We start from the raw sequence: 20,419 nt of genomic DNA, 5'->3' as shown, positions 1-20,419 counted from the left end.
TCTTCCACTATCTACCACAGTAACAGATAAAATGGAAAAAAGTTTTATAATAATTTCATTCATTTGCTAAGTGTCTACATAAATGATCTTACACTAACCATATTGTTATTAATCTATGGTACACTGTACTTGCATCACAAAGAGTGAAACAGCAAATATATAACTGTGATCAGAAAGAGACGCTGCAAATGTAAAGAAGAAAATCATTGGGAATGGGATAAAACAGAAGAACTACAGGCCAGTTAGTTTTGTCTCAGTAATGAATAAACTATTTAGGTCTTTAACGTGCAGCAAATTAGCAAAGAATTGATGTCATGAAGTAGCCACAAGCAGCCAGATCATGCTCAACAAATTTAATTGAATTTATATGAAGAATTTACAGAACTCATAAAGAAATACAGAATGGTGTACATTAGAATTTCAAAGGATGTTTGAGAAAATGCCATATAAAAGACTTCTTACAAACATTAAGGCATATGGTATTAAAAGGAATGTAATTACAATCACCACTGACTCTTGGAAATTCTTTGCCCATGGCTGCTTAAAGTGGAAAAAGAGCATTTGAAATGGTTTTGAGGACCTTAATTCTGTGCATTGGGAGCATACCAAAGCCCCATGTAAACATTAGAAGGAGCACATAACTCACAAACTGCCCACCCGCTGCCCTATCAGGCACATCATGCCCCATCTGTGGAAGAGTCTGTGGTTCTGACATTGGCCTCATTAATTACCACAGAACCCACAAAAGAGTGGAAGCAAGTCATCCTTGATCCCAAGGGACTGCCTGAGAAGAAGAATTAAAACAGATTGAGAGTTGGCTGGGCACAGAATGTGGGGAATAAATGGAAGGTTTCTGGCTTGCAGGAAGTAATGCACACCAATGATTTTTGCTGTGACAAATCTTTTTTTAGTCAATTATAGGTTTGGACAAGCACAGAGCATTACATTGAAACTTATTGATAACACCCAGAAGCAGACATCAATTAGTGAAAATGGTGGACTTTGATGCGGTGGGCAGATATCTGGCAGCTATAATTTAATGCAAAGAAACATGAAAGTGTTCTTACATGAAATAGTTTGTGACATTGAGATTTTTAACAGAACAGTAGAACAAAGAGTTGTAAGTAATGAAAAACTCCAGACATAGAGGCAATTTGAAAAGTGAGTATAGGATGTCAGAGAATCTGTGTACAGAAACATTCTGAGGATGTCCTCTTTGACAAATATAGATTTTTGACACTTTATCTGGTGCATTTTCCATTATTTAGTGTAGACTTTTTATATACTAATAGTATTATGGTACTGATAGAGGCAGGGTGTTTTGAGAAATATATTACAAAAACTATTGCTGGAAGTGGACACTACATGCAAGACTTTTATTATAGATATGAATTTTTGAATACCTCTTCATATGAGAAATACACCACCAAGCTGGAGCAAAATACAATTGCTAAACTGGATCTAAATCTATAAAGTTATGCACAACCAGGTAACCTGGAAACTGCATAATTATTTTATTTCTTATTCTACCAGGACATAGAAATTATTATTGATGGTATTATTATGACATTCCTTTGAGCACAGAAAATAGTGGCCTATATTATCTGTACTCTGTAAGACTTAACACCTTGTGCTTTTGAGAACAGCACCATTAACTAGAACCATAAAAACTCAGTGTTCACCTTCCATCAAGCAAGCACCTCCAACCCCCTCTCTCCCCCTCCCCCCCCCCCCACTTCCATGATTACATGCTGCTAAAAGTGGTCAAAAATAAACTTGCTTTACCTACCAAATCCTTTATCACATCCTATAAAAGATCATAAAAAATGGCCTAACATTTTGGGTTTGTACATAACAATGCTAAATTTAGGAACCAGGAGCAGATGTTGCATCTATTCGAGTCATTGGTAAGGCCACAGTTGTAGTGCTGTGTGTGGTTCTGGATACATAATGGGAGGGGAATGAGAGTCTGGAAAGAGAATCCTGAATATTACCTTAATATTACACAAATGGTAACAGCTTGAAAAAAAAACATGAAAAATTATTGAATTTTCCACTGTAACTCGAAGGGCTAAATGAGATCAAATTGAACGTTTCAAGATTATGAAAGTGAAGAGGATAAGCAAAGAAAGTTATCACTGGTTGGTGAAGAGGTGACAGAAGGCCAATGTTAAATAACTTGTTATCACAGTTATTAGAAGCTGTATATGGTGACTGAAGCATCATTTGAAAAGTGATTTAGTTGCCATATAATGCAGAATACAAGTTGCACAAGTATAAATTGATATCCTCTTTAGGGACTTCAATTTTAGGCAAAAAGTGCTTCTTAAAAAAAATCTAGCATCTTTTCACAACAGTTCCCTGTCCAAGTGATCGGGAGCTTCTCACCTTGCACATAGTGCAGGGCATGGGAAAATTTACAGCTTAGTTACAATACTTGAAAAGCCCATATCCTGATTCTCAACTCTCTTCTCTCCCCCTGCTCTTTTATTAGGCTCCACTTTCCTATCTTTCAGCTTTCCACCACTATCCTCCTCAGATTTATAGCTCTCTCTCCTTTGCCTCATTCTCTGCCAACTATCTTCTTCTGCCTCTCAGATCAAGTGGTAGCAGAGTTGTTATCTGCAATCCTGGACTTTGACAGTGCAGGTAAATGTTGTTCATTGAGGTGGCAGAAAATGGTGGGTGGGACCTGGGAATAGGTAGGGGTGTGGGCAGGAGGCTTGGGGGCTGGGCCTGATATTAGCTGGGTCCCAACGAGCATCCCCTGTGGATGTGGCCTAACATTGGGCAAATGTCAGCAAGTCGGTGGTGGGTTTGGTGTTCAAGGCAACTTAGTGGGCCAAATGTGGCCAACTGATTTTGGAACCCTCAGTTTGGGAAGACTTACTGGTACATAAACCACACCCTGAATCATATACGAATCACACCCCATATTTGGACCCTTTAAAAAATCCTAGAAAACCAACATCCATGGAATTTTTCAGTATTTGAAAAAGGTATAAAATGATACAAACTTTTTGAAATTATAGTAGAAAATGAACACTGACACTGACCCAATAGGTTGGATGTTCTTTTCCAGTGCCATATGATTCCACTGTCAGAACAGACAGTAGTTAGGTAAACTGCAAGGTAAGTTAGGGTAAGGGTGATCTCATGGACTAGGAAATGACTTAGTTGCCTAAGGGGGCTGAAAGAGGATCTTTTTGCTCCTCCACAACTGGATTTGTATTTTTATCTGGTTTCATCTTTCCTAGGAGATAAAATGGTTGTGAAGCATGTGCATATTGTGATACATAATGTGTGGGGTAAGTTGGATAAGCCAGTGGACCTTTTCTGTTTGTCATTTTCATATGCTTGAAATTAACCAAATGTGATCAAACTGTAAATATATGAATGACATCAGAAAAATGAATTTAATGTATAAATGAGATACATCGAAACAGCATAAATATACAACTGGGATCAGAATCAAACTATGTAGAATAACCAAAAGCAAAATAAATGGCATAATATACTAAAAACATAATTAAATTGTAAATGTAAAATGAGTTAGAAGTGTTAATATGTAATACATCTGATGAAAATGTACACTGTTTTTGAGCAATGTATGTGATAACTGCCATTAGAAGTTACACAATTATTTAAATGATATTTTTGGATTGAATTACTCTGCATAAATATTCTTGTCCAATGTAATTATCAAATAAAAGAGGTGGGTTAAAAAAATATTGCAGAAAATACAGTTTTACTTTGTATAGATTGAAAAACAATGGAATTAATATTGGAATATAAAAATATAAGCATTAAATTGTGAAATTTATCTTTGATAGTGCAAAATTGGCAAAATGTAAAATGGACAGCCAATTTGCTCCCACTGAAGAGGAAGTTCACTCCTTTAATATTTAATTTCCACCTTCTCAGTGCACTGGTTGACTAATTTACATTATATTCTTGCCTGCACTATTTAACAGAGTTGCTAGATGTTTAAAATAAATAATTAACAACATGTAAAGGCAGCACACAAAGACATTTTATGCAAATATACAAACCAGTTTTCTTGCAGAGAAAATGAAAGGCCTTGTTATAGGATAATGGAATCTCAGAACCCAGTTGGTAATGTCAAAGCAATATTTTTTCACTGAGACCAGAGGTGCTAATTTAATTATAAACATAAGCAACTGAATGTGCATTTACTTTGCTTTACACAAATACATGTTTTTTTATATAAAATGAGAAAGGGAGTATACTAACAGCCTTTACAGTAATCTTATGTGTGAAATTTTAATCCTTTGGTTAAAAAGAACAGTCAATTTGATGTTTGCATTCTCCCTCTGTTGAAACCTTAGGTATAAATGTGTTTTTCTGAGACTTGGCTTTAAAGTGTGGCCCACCACAAGCAGACAACAGGCCATGCAACTCCTCACAGAGGAAATCAATGTGTCCTGAACAGATCAAATACCACAACACATCAATTAAACCGCTGTCAACTCATTTCTACTTATATCAATAAAGGTCCTTTACTGGAAAGGAAATTTTTTTCAACCCCAAAGACTGATAAAGATTATCCTTTCTTCAGGATAGATTTTGTTATTGATCATTTGTGATCACTTGTTCCTGTGTATTCCTGCGTATTACAGGTAGTGGATGGGCCTCTGTATTAAACACCCAGTGTTCTGGAGACAGCAATTCATCTTCAGAGAAAAGCACGTAAAGGTACCTTGTTTTTTGGAGGGAAATAAAGAGAAGGGTTAATATACAACCAGCAATATTGATAAAGCAGAATGTCCTACTTTTTGACGTAATTCTATTATTTCTACTTTCCAAATGAGAGTCAGACATTCCCATTGCCTGAGTGGAAATGTAATCTAAACATTATGAGAGGGGTTTCTAAAAATTTGAGTTTCAATTGTTTGAATTTCATAGTATCTCTGTGGCAGTGTTTATCTTTGAGTGCATGTACCTTTCAATGACTGAAAGCGTTACTATATGAGTGGAATTTCTTAATACTTAAGAATACAGGGAAGACTCTATATCGCATAATTAAATAATTCTCATAGCCTAAAATGTATCCCCTGTGGGGGACAGAGTAGGGTTATACATACTCAATGGTTGTTTTCTGCAGGAGCTGCTTATATGTGCAAAAATAATATCTACAGAGCTTTTATGAGCCTATTTCTAATTTTCACATACAAACAGCACATCTGTGTCAGCACCTGGTTAGTGTTCCATCCCCTTATAATGGCAATGGTTTGGCCCAGTAGTACAGTTGATCTATCATTCTGGGTGGTTGTCAAAAAATACTCAATTCAATGCCAATTTTTATGTGGTATTACATTTTACATTTTTTTTAATGCTGCAGTTTTCTCCTAAAAGATCCTCTAGTGGAAGTGCTGGGTGAAAATAGGCAAGTTAGTGCCAATCTCTTGGGTGCTATAAGGCCCATTAAAGTTCAAAGATGGCACCTGCACATGTACTTCTGATCCAAAGTGTACTAGACACCATACCGTATGCGCCTTCAACTCTGCAAGTTCTACTTAAAAAGATCATCAACTATTGAAAGTTCCGTTGCTAGTTTACTAACTGCTGATTGTTTGCTGGGACTAAAGGAAGTGGTTTGGAAAGTAACAAGTTGTTCTTCTGTCATCTGGGGATTTTGCACAGATCAGTTCCTGCCATACATGGGTACACTAGTATACATCCCTCCAGGTACTGATAATGACTAGAAGGATGGACAGAGGCCATGCTGAGCAGACAAACTGCTATAAGAGAAAGGAGGAGGAGAAAGGAGGAGGAGAAAGGTGAAGAGAAAGCATTTCACTCATACAATGGATAAGTAGTGTATGACCACAGAGTGCATCTCACAGCTCAATTAATCATAATGAATTCATTCTATGACTCCTGGGCACCAAGGGCTAACCATCAATGAATGATTCATTACTTTGTTACACAACCCATTCACATGAGCAGAGTAGGCATACAGTAGCCAAGCTCCCACAATAAATTTCATAGAGCAGACCACTGGCATACCGAAGCAACAATTCTGATGTCTAGTTTGCTCTTAAGGAGACCTGCCACACTATGCCAAATCCTACCATTCAGATGGAGCCACTGCCATTCTCCTGGGCCTCAGAAATCCTAGTAGTCTGAGCAATAACAGATATCCTGGTCCATCTAACTCTTTTAATTAAGCTACCCAGAGTTTACAGCCCTTCCCTAAACTATTGTCAATTTTGGGCATGGTTGCAAACCAGCTCCCATAGAGGGTATAATAGCTCTTTCAATTCCTGTGTATCTCAGAATCTTGGTGTGGTACTCTCAAGACAACTTGGGTACAGCTGATGGCTCCAGACAATGTTGGAAAGCCCACTTTTCACGAAACTACCTACACTCACTCTGTCTGTTTTATCCAAACAGAATGAGATGAATTGGGCTCCCTTTGTGTTGAAAACCTGTTACTTCCCTCATTCAGCAATATGCTGGGCTTTACAATATATTAGTCATGTCTCTAGCAACAGCCTGGAAAGAGCCAGAGTATAGAAATTCAGAGTGATTGTGACCTTCATTTTTACTGGTCAAGGGCCCTTCTTCCTTTCCTCTCTCATCATTCAGTTTCCCCTGGTCTGCAGATTCTCTCCTCTTCCTTCCTCTGCTGCTGAAGGCTAAGAATAAGGCACCCATATTTGGCTGTAAATGGTCTAGGGTCAGGTTAAATTTTACCATTAACCATGGGATCCTATCAAGACAGCAAACTCCAACTTCATCCAACCATCAAATTTTAGAAAATCTGCACAACCAACTATTCCTACCAACAAACACATACGTATTTGAGAATCCCAAGATCTTTTTAAATAGTGCAAATTCACAAGACTGCATCATCACTTCTGTGTCAAGGACTACCCACTGCACGTATCTTAAAGCACTAGAGAAATAACATCAACTTTGTTTCTACAAAATCCACAAATATACTGGCAGGATAAGCATCAGTGTTCTCTTCCAGGACAATATCTCCAGCACTGAGGCCTTAATTACACTGAATCAGCTATAGACCAGAAAGCCAAAACAATCCATTCTAAGCTCCATCAAGACAGAGATTACCAGGTGGGCAGAGGATTCAAGGACGTTCTCAAAACCTTGTTGAAAAAGTGTAACATCACACTAACCTATGGATATCCCTCTCCCAAGCCTGCCCAAAATTCTTAATGGCATTGAGTGCCTTAAAAGATTAATTGGACACAAAGATACCCAGCATAAATGGTAGAAGGAAAGCCTGCTCTGTCAAGCACCTCCTGCCCCCCTGTGGCAAACTCTGAGGGTCCTATATTGGCCTTTTCAGCCATCTTAGAGCCCAGAAAAATGGAACAGAAGCAAATCAACCTTGACTCCAAGGGAATGCATAAGATGGTGACCTCCTGGACAGCACAAATCATGGATAAAACCTGTAATGTTCCAATTCTATTTAAGTTTGCTATTCTTTGGATAAAATGCTGAGCCACAGGGGTTGTTACAGATTTGATGCTCTAAGCAGCTTATCCAAATACATCAGTAGGAATAATTTTAATACCTACTTCAAAGTCTCTGCAAGGAAAAAGCTCTGCTGTACATCATCATGGTGTGGCAGATTACTATAGACATCTCTTATTCCAGAAAATCCAGCATCTACTCGACAGTGCTGCTCCAAAGCCTGTACAAATAGAAAACAGGGGCTAAATTTAGCCTGTAAGGCGTTAATTAGGTCATACAGATAGGGGTTTAAGTGTATTCATTCAACACACAAAGAAGTAAGTTCCACATTCTGAAGACGAGTGCTGATTTACCAGAGGATTCCTTCAGCATAAATGCAAGAATTTATTTCACTTGTCAAAATTCTGGCAGAAAATTGATGGAATTCCTAGCAAAAATGCTGGTTAATTAGTTGGCATCTTTCCACCTCAGTGATATGTTGGATATACAGCTTTCAAATTTTGTCATAATTTGCCTTAGCTTCATTAGAAACATGATCATTTCAGGGGCTTGGCTTTCCTGGTTCATTCCTTAGCTATCCACTCATAGCGAGACTGTCTCTTCAGTGGATCCCTTTCACAATCCTGTAATCTTGGGAATTTTCCAAAGAGCCACCTATGGGTTCTTCTGGTCACTGACAACTATACCATCACATCTTCCCCGCCACCCCGCGCCCCATCTCCCCCACCACCATCTGGGCCATGCCCTCTTCTCGATGCTGCCATCAGGCAGGAGGTACAGGAGCCTGACAACCCACTCCTCAAGGTTTTCATTTTATTGTGAAATTAACTAGCTTTCATTTTATGTGAAGACTTATGACATTTAGTTCATGTCACCTAGTTGCATTTTAAACTCTGTAAGTCAACTTGCAGCAAAGTGAGATACTAACATCATGTAAGGAAATGAATGACACAATGAATATGCGATACCTGTAGCATATCAGCATTCATTATAGTTCAAGTTTATTGTTGTCACAGGCATACATACACAGGGTAGAAACACCATGAAAATGAGCTTTTTGCAGCAGCAGCACAGTTCATTGCAAGATGAGGACAATTATAAGTTAACATAAACTTAAATTAACATAAATTATACACAACTTACACGTGTACAAAATAAACAACAAAATAAACATAACAACACTAGTGCAAGATTGAGAGAGAGAAAAAATATATAGTCTGAGGTAGTGTTAAGGTTTTTCAGGTCGGTTCAAGAACCTGACGGTGGTGGGGAAGGAGCTGTTGTTGAAGCTTGAGGAGTGGTTTGTCAGGCTTCTGTACCTTCTGCCTGATGGCAACATCGAGAAGAGGGCATGGCCCAGATGGTGGTGGGGGAGAGGGGGGAGTGAAGGTATAGTTGTCAGTGGCCAGCATGTAGATGAAAGAATCCATAGGTGGCTCCTTGGAAAAATCCCAAGATTACAGAAGAGTGAAAAGGATCCATTGAAGAGACAGTCTCGTTATGACTCATCGATAGTTAAGGAATGAACCAGGAAAGCCATGCCCCTAAAACGATTATGTTTCTAATGAAGCTAAAACAAAAATATCTCATAGAATGTACTATAAAAAAAATTAGTCTTCACGTACCTGTACTGCCTCCCAGCCCCATTCTCTATACCTGGGGTCATGGGTAAATCTCCACATGTGCATGTAGGTTTCAACCACTTCAGGGCGCAGGATGTAATACTTATCATTCATTCTTGTAGCAACAGCATCTGCACCACCATCGAAACGAAATGCTTCAGGACCAAGTTTAGTTGCTAAAAAACAATAAGTAGTTGTACATTCAAAAAATTAATAACATTCAAGTAATATCTCTTAAATGAATAGACCATTTAATTGTAGAATTAGAATCCCTGATCCACCTGGACTTCTCGCTCCAGTCTCATCCTTTCTGGATTTATTTATTTCTAACTGCTGACATGGCACTGACTGTCTCAATTCTTTCACTGCACTTACTCACTCTAAACCACCTTCTTCTGAACCTGCAACATTTGATGCACTAAGAATCAATCCCAACGTTGTCATCAAACGTGTTGACAAGGTTAGTGCTGTTACTGTATGGCAAAATGATTCCTACCATCTAGGGGGGATGAACTCCAGCACCCTGACACTCCTCATGCCATTTCTGGATCACAGTCCCACTCCTGAATATCAGGCCATTGCCTCCAGGACAATTCTGACCTCATTTCCTCACGAGATCTTCCTTCAACAGCCTCTGCTCTCCTAGTCCCTTAACACCCACAGCATGCTTTTACATTTACAAAACCCACAAACAGGTCATATTGTTTCAGCCTGTTCTTGTCTCATCAGGAATATGAGAATGTGATTAGAACAGTGCTGCAACTGGAGGAGCTGCTGCTTCACAGTTCCAATGATCGAGGTTCAATCCAGACCTTCGGTGCTGTTTGGAGTTTGCATGTTCTCCCTGTGACTGTATTAGTATCCCCCAGGTGATCTATTTTTTCCCACATCCCAAAGACATTCAGATTGATAGGTTAATTGGCCACTGTGATGTGACCCTATTGTGTCGGGGTGTAGGTGGTAGCATCTGGAGGAAGGGGAGAAGCTGATGGCAGTAGAGTTAGTGTAAATGGGTGCTTGATTGTTAGCATGGACTGGATGAGCTGAAGGGCCTGTATTAGTGCTGAGTGACCCTTGACTTCTTGATCTCTTTCTCAGGGGGTAAATTAGCAACCAATATCCATTAAGAGTCTATGGACTTGCACAACTATCTTGACTACACCCCACTACCCTACTTCCTGTAACATCTCCATTCCATTCTTTCAGCTTCTCTGGCTCTATTGCATCTGATCCGATGATGAGACTTGCAACACCTTCTGAGATATCTACCTCATTTCTCTACCATTGTTAACAGGGTTCTCCACTCATCTCATCTATTTACCATACTTCTCCTCTTCTCCCAGCCATAGACAAGGTTCCCCATGTCCTTACTTTCCACTCCACCTGCCTACAATAGATCATCCTCACTTCCTTCATAATTTTCTTCACCTTTAATGAGATATCACCAACACATCTTGCCCTTCCCTTCCTTTTTAGCATTCTGTTGGAACTGTTCCCTCTGTGGGCCTAAATTAGTAACTAGCAAACAAGTGGGCCTAAAGGTAGGCAAGACGCCTGGTCCTGATGGAATGCATCCCAGGTTACTGAAAGAAATGGCGGAAATTATAGTAGAGGCGTTTGTGATAATTTACCAAAATTCTCTGGACTCTGGGCAGGTCCTGGTGAACTGGAAGATAGCAAATGTCACGTCACTGTTTAAAAAAGGATGTAGGCAAACGGTATGTAACTATAGGCCAGTTATCTTAACGTCTGTGGTCGGGAAAATGTCATTGAAGCTATCATTAAGGAAGAAATAGCGAGACATCTGGATAGAAGTGGTTCTATCAGGCAGACACAGCATGGATTCACGAAGGGCACATCCTGTTTGACAAACTTACTGGAGTTCTTTGAGGATATAGTGAGCACAGTGGATAGAGGGGAACAGGTGCATGTTGTGTACTTGGATTTCCAGAAGGCGTCCAATAAAGTGCCACTTAAAAGACTTATCCATAAGGATGCATGGAGTTGGGGGTAAGGTATTAGCATGAATAGTGGATTATTTAACCAATAGAAAGCAGAGAGTTGGGATAAATGGGTGTTCCTCTGGTGGGCAATCAGTGGTGAGCGGAGTGCCACAGGGGTTGTGCTGGGCCCACAACTGTTCACAATATACATTAATGATTTGGAAGTGGGAACCAAGTGTAGCATATCTAAATTCATTGATGACACTAAATTGAGTGGAAAAGCAAATTGCGCAGAGGATACAGAGAGATATAGATAGGTTAACTGAGTGGGCAAGGGTCTGGCAGATAGAGTACAAAGTTGGTAAATGCGAGGTCATCCAGTTTAGAATGAAAAATAGAAGATCAGATTATTTAAATGGTGAAAGATTGCAGCATGCTGTTGTGCAGAGGGACTTGGGAGTGCTTGTGCATGAATTGTAACAGGTTGGTTTGCAGGTGCAACAGGTTATCAAGAAGGCAAACGAAATGGTGGCCTTCATTGCTAGAGGGATTGAATTTAAGAGCAGTGAGGTTATGCTGCAACTGTACAGGGTACTGGTCAGGCTGCACCTGGAGTACGGTGTGCAGTTCTGGTCTCCTTACTTGAGGAAAGATGTATTGGCTTTGGAGGCGGTGCAGAGGAAGTTCACCAGGTTGATTCTGGAGATGAGGGGGTTAGCTTATGAGGAGAGGTTGAGTCGCCTGGGACTATACTCACTGGAATTCAGAAGAATGAGAGGTGATAAAATTATCATATAAAATTAAGAAAGGGATAGATAAGATAGAGGCAGGAAGGTTGTTTCTACTGGTAAGTGAGACTAGAACTAGGGGACATAGCCTCAAGATTTGGGGGAATAAATTTAGGATGGAGATGAGGAGAAACTGCTTTTCCCAGAGAGTAGTGAATCTGTGGAATTCTCTGCCCAGGCAAGCAGTGGAGGCTACCTTATTAAATATATCTAAGACTCAGTTAGATAGATTTTTGCATAGTAAGGGAATTAAGGGTTACAGGGAAAAGGCAGATAGGTGGATCTGAGTCCACAGCCAGATCAGCCATGATCTTATTAAATGGTTGAGCAGGCTCGATGGGCCAGATGGCCTACTCCTGCTCCTATTTCTTATGTTCTTATGACTCTCAAATTCCCTCTTCCATCTCCATCAACCATTTCCTTTTTGAAGGCACTTTGTCGTATAACGGCAGAGAAGGAACACCAGCCCTTTTAGCTCGTCCCTTCATGATATAAATGGGTTGATTCATTTCCAGAGAAAAAAATTAAAGATATGATGAGAAATCGGTGATTTACATTAAATTGCATTAATATTCCATTCATTATAAGAACATTGAAGACAGGAGGAGGAGTTGGCTCCACAAGCCTGCTGTACCATCCAATAAGATTATGGCTGATTTAATCTTGGCCACCACTTTTCACCTCCTTCCTTATAACCCACAACTCTCTCAGGTAGAGAATTTCAAAGGTTCAGAATCCTCTGTGAGAAAAAATTTCTCCTTACCTCTATTTCAGTGACTATTTATTCCAACACCTGTTCTAAGACATCCCTATGAGGGGAAACATCCTCTCAGCATCCGCCCTGTCAATTCCGCTGAGAATATTATATGTTTCAATAAGATTACCCATTATTTTTCTCTCAAATGAAAGTGATTCCAACTTTCTTCAGCTGTCAACCCCTTTGTCTCAGGAATCAATCTAAATGAACTTCTCTGCAATGCCGCTAATGAAGCACCTCCTTCCTTAGATATGGAGACCAAAACTGTATGTAGTACTTCACTTTCAGTCTAACCAGTGTCTTGTAAAGCTGCATCAAAACTTTCCTACTTTTATATCCTATAACTCTTGCAATAAAAGTCAACATTCCATTAGCTTTCCTAATTACTTCCTGTACCTAAATGTTAACTTTTTGTATTTCATATACTAGACTTCCTACATCCTTTTATATTACAACATTTTGTAGTCTTGCTCCATTTAAATAATAATTGGCTTTTCATTCTTCCTTTCAAAGTGGAAAACCTCACAGTTTCTCACATTATTTTCCATCTGTTAATTTCTTGCTCACTTAACCTATCTATATCCCTTTTCAGGCTCTTTGCATCCCCTAACAGATTGCTAACAACCTATCTCATCAGTAAATATGGCCACAGTACAGTCAGACCCTTCATCCAAGATTATAAATAGTTGAGGCCCCAGCACTGATCCCTGTGTCATTCCACTAGCTATTGATTACCATCTACTGATTGCCCTTTATCCACCCAGAATGTAATGTCCTCAAAGAACACCTACAAATTTGTCAAACACAGTTTCCCAAGCATAAAACCATGCTGACTCTGCTTGACTGTGTGATGATTTTCTAAATGTTCTGCTTTTATACAGGATTCTATGATATTTCTAGTGATAGATGTCAAGCTTAGAGGAATATTGTTTCTGGCTTTCTATCTCCCTCCTTTCTTGAATAAAGGCATTACTTTTGCAATTTTCCATTCTGGGACCTCTCCTGAATCTAAGGAATTTTGGCATCCATTATCTCTGCAGCCACATCCTTTAAGACCTAGGGTGCAGGGCATCGTGCAGGCATGTTTTTAGTGTTTTCTATTGTGAAAACTGATCCACAATAATTATTTAGAATGTCTGCCATTTCTCCATTTCCCATTATTAATTCCCCAGTCTCATCCTCTAAGAGACTAGCATTATTTCAGGTATTCTCTTCCTTTTTATGTTTTTTTGCTAGTTTACACTAATAGACTTTCTCCCTCTTCATAATTTTTTTAGTCGTCTTTTGCAGGTTTCTAAATATTGCCCAATCTCCTGGCCTATCATTAACTTTCATGGCATTGTATCCCTTTCCTTTAAATCTAAAACCATCCTTACCATTCAACCTGATTTTCCAGTCCTCTTTTGCCAGCTCTGTCCTCATACCATTGTAATTACCTTTATTTAAATTTTAAAGGCTAAATTCAGACTCAAATTTGAAATTCTACTGTACTCTGATCATCCCTAGAGGATCCTTTATTATATCATTAATTATCCAGTCTCATTCAACAATACTGAATCTATAGCCCGCTCCCTGGTTGGTTCCTGAACCCATTGCTTTAAGAAATCATTCTAAAAAACCATCTCAAATGCTCTATGAACTCATCCTCAATGCTACCCTTGCCAATTTGATTTGTCCAATCTACTTAATGATTAAAATCACCCATAATTATTGCAGTACCTGTCTGTAAAAAACATTATTTCTCAGTCAATATTTTGTCATAGTGTAACCACTGTTAATGGGTCAATGTATTACTCCTACCAGTTATTTCTAACCTTTCCTATTTTGTATCTACACCCAAACCTATTCTACATCTTGAGCTTCTGAGTCAGTATCACTCCTCACCACTGCAGTGATCTCATCCTTTATTAACAAGTCCACCCCATCTCCTTTTTCTTTCTGCTTACCCTTCCAAAATGTCAAATATTCCTGAATATTCAGTTCCCAGCCTTGATCATTTTGCAATCACACAGATTACAGGTCAGATTACAGTTGTTTGGTTGTGGGACAGTTAATAATGATCTACTACTGCATTATATTGGCTATGTGTTATATAATGAATGCAATCGTGAGAATCACACAGGGGAATTTTCTATAAACATAATGACTGATTTGTAAAAAAGTTCCTTTATTCACTATCTGACCGTTATTATATGCTGTTAAATATCAATATCTTAGTAATCCTATTCAGCGATGTGATTTTGAAGAATAAATATCTCACCTGATCGTTTATATGATTCATGGCAGGTGACAGTGATTTCTGCTGCCAATTCCATATAGTGTTTAGACTGATCTGCTGGTGCATCATCAGCTCCCATGGCTAACATCCCTCCCGAGAAACATGCCAAATGCCCCATTTTATGGTCCAGTATTCCACCTCTCCACTCTGCAATATAAGTCAAACCACTGGCAGATTTCCTCACTAGATTTGTCTCTATAGCCTGCAGAAACACAAAGAGAACAGCCAATAGTTAATGCAGAACCACAAAGTAATCAAATTAGTAAATCTGGCATTAAATGATTGCAATGATTTTAAATCAAGCTTTTGAGTTTAAATTCTAAATGATTGCAATGCAGTAACTACTTTTTGGAGCAACTGAAAGTTGCAGCATAAAATAAACATGTAACATTCACTATAATTGTTGGAAGGAAAGAACCATAACACCAAAGCAGTATCATTTGAAGTAAACCTCAATAAAGTCCTTGAAATTATTTGAAAAGCTACTGAGTAAAAAAATTGTATTAGTGTCATAAAATGCACAGAAACATGCCCTTTGCACCGAGTCCACAATAACCATCAAACACCCACTTAGACTATTCCTGCACTAATCCCTTCTTGTTCTTCCTACATTCCCATCTACCACTCACGTACACACTAGGGCAATTTACAGTGGTCAATTAACCTACCAACCTGCAAGCCTTTTGCATGTGGGAGGAAACTGGAGGAAACCCATGGAGCTGCAGGGAGAACATGCAAACTCCACGCAGACAGAAATGGAGGTCAGGATCAAATCTGGAGTGCTGGAACTATGAGGCAGCAGCTCTATTAGCTGTTCTACCATGCCATCCAAAGCTAACTAAAAATCAGTAAGGAATTTATAATTGCAGATGTATCTCGGGAACAAAGTATTGAAGAAAAATATTCAAAATCCAGACTTCTGGAAGAGGCTAAGTAAAAAATCCAATAAAAACATAAGAAATAGAGCAGGAGTAGGCTGTACAGCCTCTCAAGCTTGTTCCATCATTTAATAATATCTGAAAATGCTGGAAATATTTAGCAGGCAAAGCAGTATTTGTGGAGAGAGAAAAATAATTAACACTTCAGATCGATAATATTTCAACAGAACTGGGAAATAAACATATTTTAAACTTTAGAGAAATGGAGGGGTGGAATAGCTGAGATAGGATAGAGACTAAGGGAGAATGAATGACACAAAGAGCCTGCGAAAGGGTGATGAGGGCATGTTACTTGCAGGTGATCCGTCCAGAGAAAATGTAAATAGGAGGAGAACACAATGTTGGAACTGTGTGATACAAAATATGGCAATTGTTGAAATCTGAAATAAAAGAGAATGCTTGAAATACCCAGCAAGACAGCAGCACCTGTGGTGCAAGAAAAACTTAGTTAATGTTACAAGTTGATGACCTTTCATTACAATTGGCTGGTTGTCATGACTGACCATCTGAAATTGTTGAATTCAAATTTGAGTTCTGAGGGCTGTAATATGCCCAATTGAAAGACAAGATGCTATCCCTTGAGCTTACATTAGGCTTCATCAGAACAGGTTAAGAAGGCAGAGACAGAAATGTACCCCATTGCACATAGCCTTCCAGTCAATAAAACTCGTGTTGACAATTAACCTTTGCTTTCTCCCACAGACAATTTTTAATTGTTATCTTCTTTTGAATCCCATGGGCTTTTACTTTACCAATCAATTTGCTACATGGGATTTTGTCTAATAGTTTGCTAAAATCCATATAAACTACAACAATACACCCTCATTATATAAATACACCCTCATTGACCCTCCTTGAGACTTGATTAAAAAATTCAATCAAATAAAGCTTTGCTTAACAAATCCATGTTGACTGTCCTTGATTAATCTATGCTAATGCTAATTTACTCTCTTTCTCAAATATTTCTCAACAATTTGCCTTTCATCAATATTGGGGCTGCAACAAGTCAAATGTTCCTTTCACATTTTTAAAAACATTCCCACACTAGTCATCTTCCAGTTCTCCTGCAACACACTTGAAACCAAGCAGGACTGGAAAATGATAGAGCTTGTGTTATTTCTAAACATTTTTTTAAGGAGCCTGAGATACAATTTTATCCAGGCCAGGCAAATAACTTACTTTTAAAGATGCTGAACATCTTTTTTTTCACAGTATGGTATAATTTTTATGTACAATTTATATTCTGTTGTCTGTACCTACATGCCTGTAATGCTGCTGGAAGCAAATTTTTCATTGTAGTGTACCTCAATGTATTTGTGCACATGACAATAAACTCGACTTGGCTTGACTTTGTGTTCTCTCTTCATATTTATTGTTTTCATTACTTCATACCCTACCCCCTTAATGACAATGTCTATGCCATTCCCCTTTTCTGCAAAGACAGAAACAAAGTATCTATACATAATTATACTCGTCTCTCACCTCTACACACAGATCTCTCATAATTTCCTCTCTGTTCTTCTCTTTTATATATTTATAATTCAAAGGATTTTTCTTTAATTTTACCTGTAGATATTTTTTCATAAATCTTCTTTGCCATCTACTTTCACCACTGCACCTTCTTTACTCTTCTGTGGTTTCCATAGGATTAAGTTCTCAGCATTTGTCATATGCTTCTCTTTTCAGCTTTTTCCTACCCTATTTGTTCCCCAACAAATATGGAAATCTACATTTGGGAGTTCCCCCATTTCATTTTACTGGGAAAATATATATCTTCAGCACCCTCACTACCTTTTCCTCGAACGCCTTCCACTGCTCTGACTCTGATTTACCCTCAGTTGATGATTCCAAATCAGTTTTGCTATATCATATTTCAATTTGGCAAAACTGACCTTATCCCAATGTAAAACCTTTAATCTTGATCTATCTTTGTCCATTTCTCTTTCTTTTGGTTTCTTGAAAATGATCTCCACTGCCATCCTTTCCACTTTTCCTGGTCACTGCCCCGATCCACCCCCTCGTTGGACTTTAGACAAGGTCCTGCATGGTAGGCTGATCCAGAAGGTTAAGGCATGTGGACTCCAAGGCAAAATGGCCAATTAAATCCAAAATTGGCTTGATAATAGAAGACAGAGGGTCGTGGTAGTGGTGGAGGGATACTTTTCTGGTTAGAAGTCTGTGATCAGTGGTGTACTGCAGGGATCAGTGCTGGGATCTTGTTGTTTGTGATATATTAACAACTTGGATGTGAATGTAGGAGGTATAATTAGTAAGATTGTGGATGGCATGAAAATTGGTGGCATTGTCTATAGCAAAGAAAGTTATCCAAGGCTGCAGCAGGATACAGATCTGATAGAAAGTTGGACAGGGCATTGGGAGATGGAATTTAATCCTGACAAGTGTGAGGTGATGCACTCTGGGAAGTCAAATAAGGGTAAGGCATTAGCAGTAAACGGTAGGGTGTTAAGGAATGTTCATAAACAGAGAGACCTTGGAGTACAAGTCCATAGTTCCCTGAAAGTGGCAACACAAGTAGGATGATGGAGGAGGAATATGGCATGCTTACTTTCATAGTTTGAACATAGAAATAATAGTTGTGAAGTCACATTTTACCTTTACAAAACACTGGTTAGGTTGCACTTTGGTTATTGTGTGCAGTTCTGGTCATCACCCTGAAGAAACGATGAGATCATGATGGAGAGGGTGCAGAGACCTTTCACCAGGATGTTGCTTAGATTGGAGGACTTTAGTTGTAAAGAGAGATTGGATAGGCTGGGTTTGATTTCTCTGATGTGAAGGAGGCAGAGGGGTGTCTTGATAGCAGTATATAAAATTACAAAAGGCATTGACAGAGTAGATAATCAGAATCTTTTTCCCATGGTAGTGGTGTCAAAAACAAGAGGGCATAGGTTTAAGATGAGAGGGGATTTTTAAAGGGGATCTGAGGGGAATGTTTTTCACAGTGGAGATACCTGGAACATAAAAGGTATTTAGAAAAGCATTTGAATAGGCAAGCCATAGAAGAATATGGACCAAATGCATGCAAATGGGATGATACAGATAGGGAAAAATGGTTGGCAGAGACATGCTGGATCAAAGGACCCATTTGTCTGCTGCTCATCACTATGACTCTTTGACGTGCTAAGTACAGAATAAACTTCTGCACTTGCTGTAACATTTACTCTAGTACTATTCAAGTCACGTCAGGATGACTGATCCCTTATCATTACTTTCTTGTTTGGCCAGATTGTGGTGCCCTAGAATTATAGTCCATGGTCTGCCCAGTCCTGTACCTGGGCTGGATTCAGAGAGTCTTTTTCACTACCCTCCATGAAACCGAGTCCAAAAGCATGATCTGGATGGTAGTGGGCCTTGAGTAGTGAAGTGAACAGGCACTGCACTCAACACCTCTGACAGCAGGTAAAGCTGGGGATGGAGTTTTGACTGTTGCAAAATGTATCAATGATTTTAATGTTTTTTTTAATGACCTTGACATTTAGTTGCATTTAGAAATTGAAAAACTATTAACATTGAAGTAAGTTGTAGATTTAAAAAGATAAGAATGTTAAAAAAAGCTTTACTAATTAAAAACAATGACAGGGTTAATAATAACTAGAGTATTTCAGGAAGCAGCAATGTAAAAGCATAAGAGTGCACAAGCAAGTAGAGTCAGAGTAAGGAGAAATGATAATATAACAAATACAAAAGAAGAAACAGAAGAGGCAGTTCACACCAGAGTAGTGTCAGTGAAAATGGAAATGAAATAACAATAAAATTTGGTTCACTATGCATGTATGTGAATACACAAAGTGTGATAAATAAGGTCAGTGACCTGCAGGCACACACTGCTGCATGATAATATGATGTGGTGGTGATAACAATAAAGGGCAGGACTGAGGCATTAAATATTTTTGGATACAAACTGTTCAGGACAGATAGGGAAGGAAAGATAGGGAAGGAAAGAAAGGAGGAAGGGTAGAAGTAATGAGTAAAGGGAATAGTACAGTGCTGGACAGAGAGGATGTCAAAGTGGGATTAAACGTAGAATCTGTTTGATTAGACCTAAGAAATAGTAGAGAGAACATTACACTCTGGGAGTGTTCTATAGGTCATCAATGACTGGGAGTGATACACAGGAGCAAATATGCAGGGAAATTACAGAGAAGAGTAAAAACTATTGGATAATTATAATGGAAGACTTTAAATATCGAAATGTAAACTGGGATAGTAATAGTGTTAATAGTGGAGAGGGTGAAGAATTTCTAAAAATATGTTGAGGATAATTTTCTAGAGCAGTGTTTTTACTCATCAAATTATGAAAATGGCATTGCTGGGTCTCCTTCTGAGAAATGAGATGGGTCAAATGCACGAAGTTTCAGTAGGGGACATTTAGGAGATGGTGATTATAACATCATAATATTTAGGTCAGTTATAGAAAAGGAAGAAGGAGCAATCCAAGGTGAAAATAATTAATTGGAGGAATACCAATTTCAATAGAATGAGAATGGATTGGTTATATCCCCATGAGGAATCAAAGCCTTCTCCAGTAATCGAAGGTGAGTGCCTAGTAAATAGTGTGAAGCACTAATGGGACTCCTACATGATCAACCATTCTCCAGACTGCTTAGT

The 20,419-nt window shown here is 38.7% G+C and overlaps 1 protein-coding gene across 1 annotated transcript in view; it reads right to left on the bottom strand.

Annotated features, from left to right (window-relative positions):
* Positions 1-1,755: 1,755 nt before the first annotated feature.
* LOC127581688 (mannosyl-oligosaccharide 1,2-alpha-mannosidase IA-like) overlaps positions 1,756-20,419 on the bottom strand; it is an 82,637-nt gene continuing 63,973 nt past the window's right edge. Inside the window, 4 exon segments of the mRNA XM_052036313.1 lie at positions 1,756-4,720; positions 7,569-7,684; positions 9,090-9,262; positions 14,835-15,054. Of these exon segments, the coding sequence (XP_051892273.1) occupies positions 4,591-4,720; positions 7,569-7,684; positions 9,090-9,262; positions 14,835-15,054 (639 nt within the window). The 3' untranslated portion in view covers positions 1,756-4,590.

Source organism: Pristis pectinata, chromosome 22 (assembly GCF_009764475.1).
Source record: "Pristis pectinata isolate sPriPec2 chromosome 22, sPriPec2.1.pri, whole genome shotgun sequence".
In the NCBI taxonomy this organism is placed as follows: Eukaryota; Metazoa; Chordata; class Chondrichthyes; order Rhinopristiformes; family Pristidae; genus Pristis; species Pristis pectinata.
The sequence above is the reverse complement of the archived record's forward strand: the minus strand, read 5'-3'. Positions and strand labels throughout refer to the sequence as shown.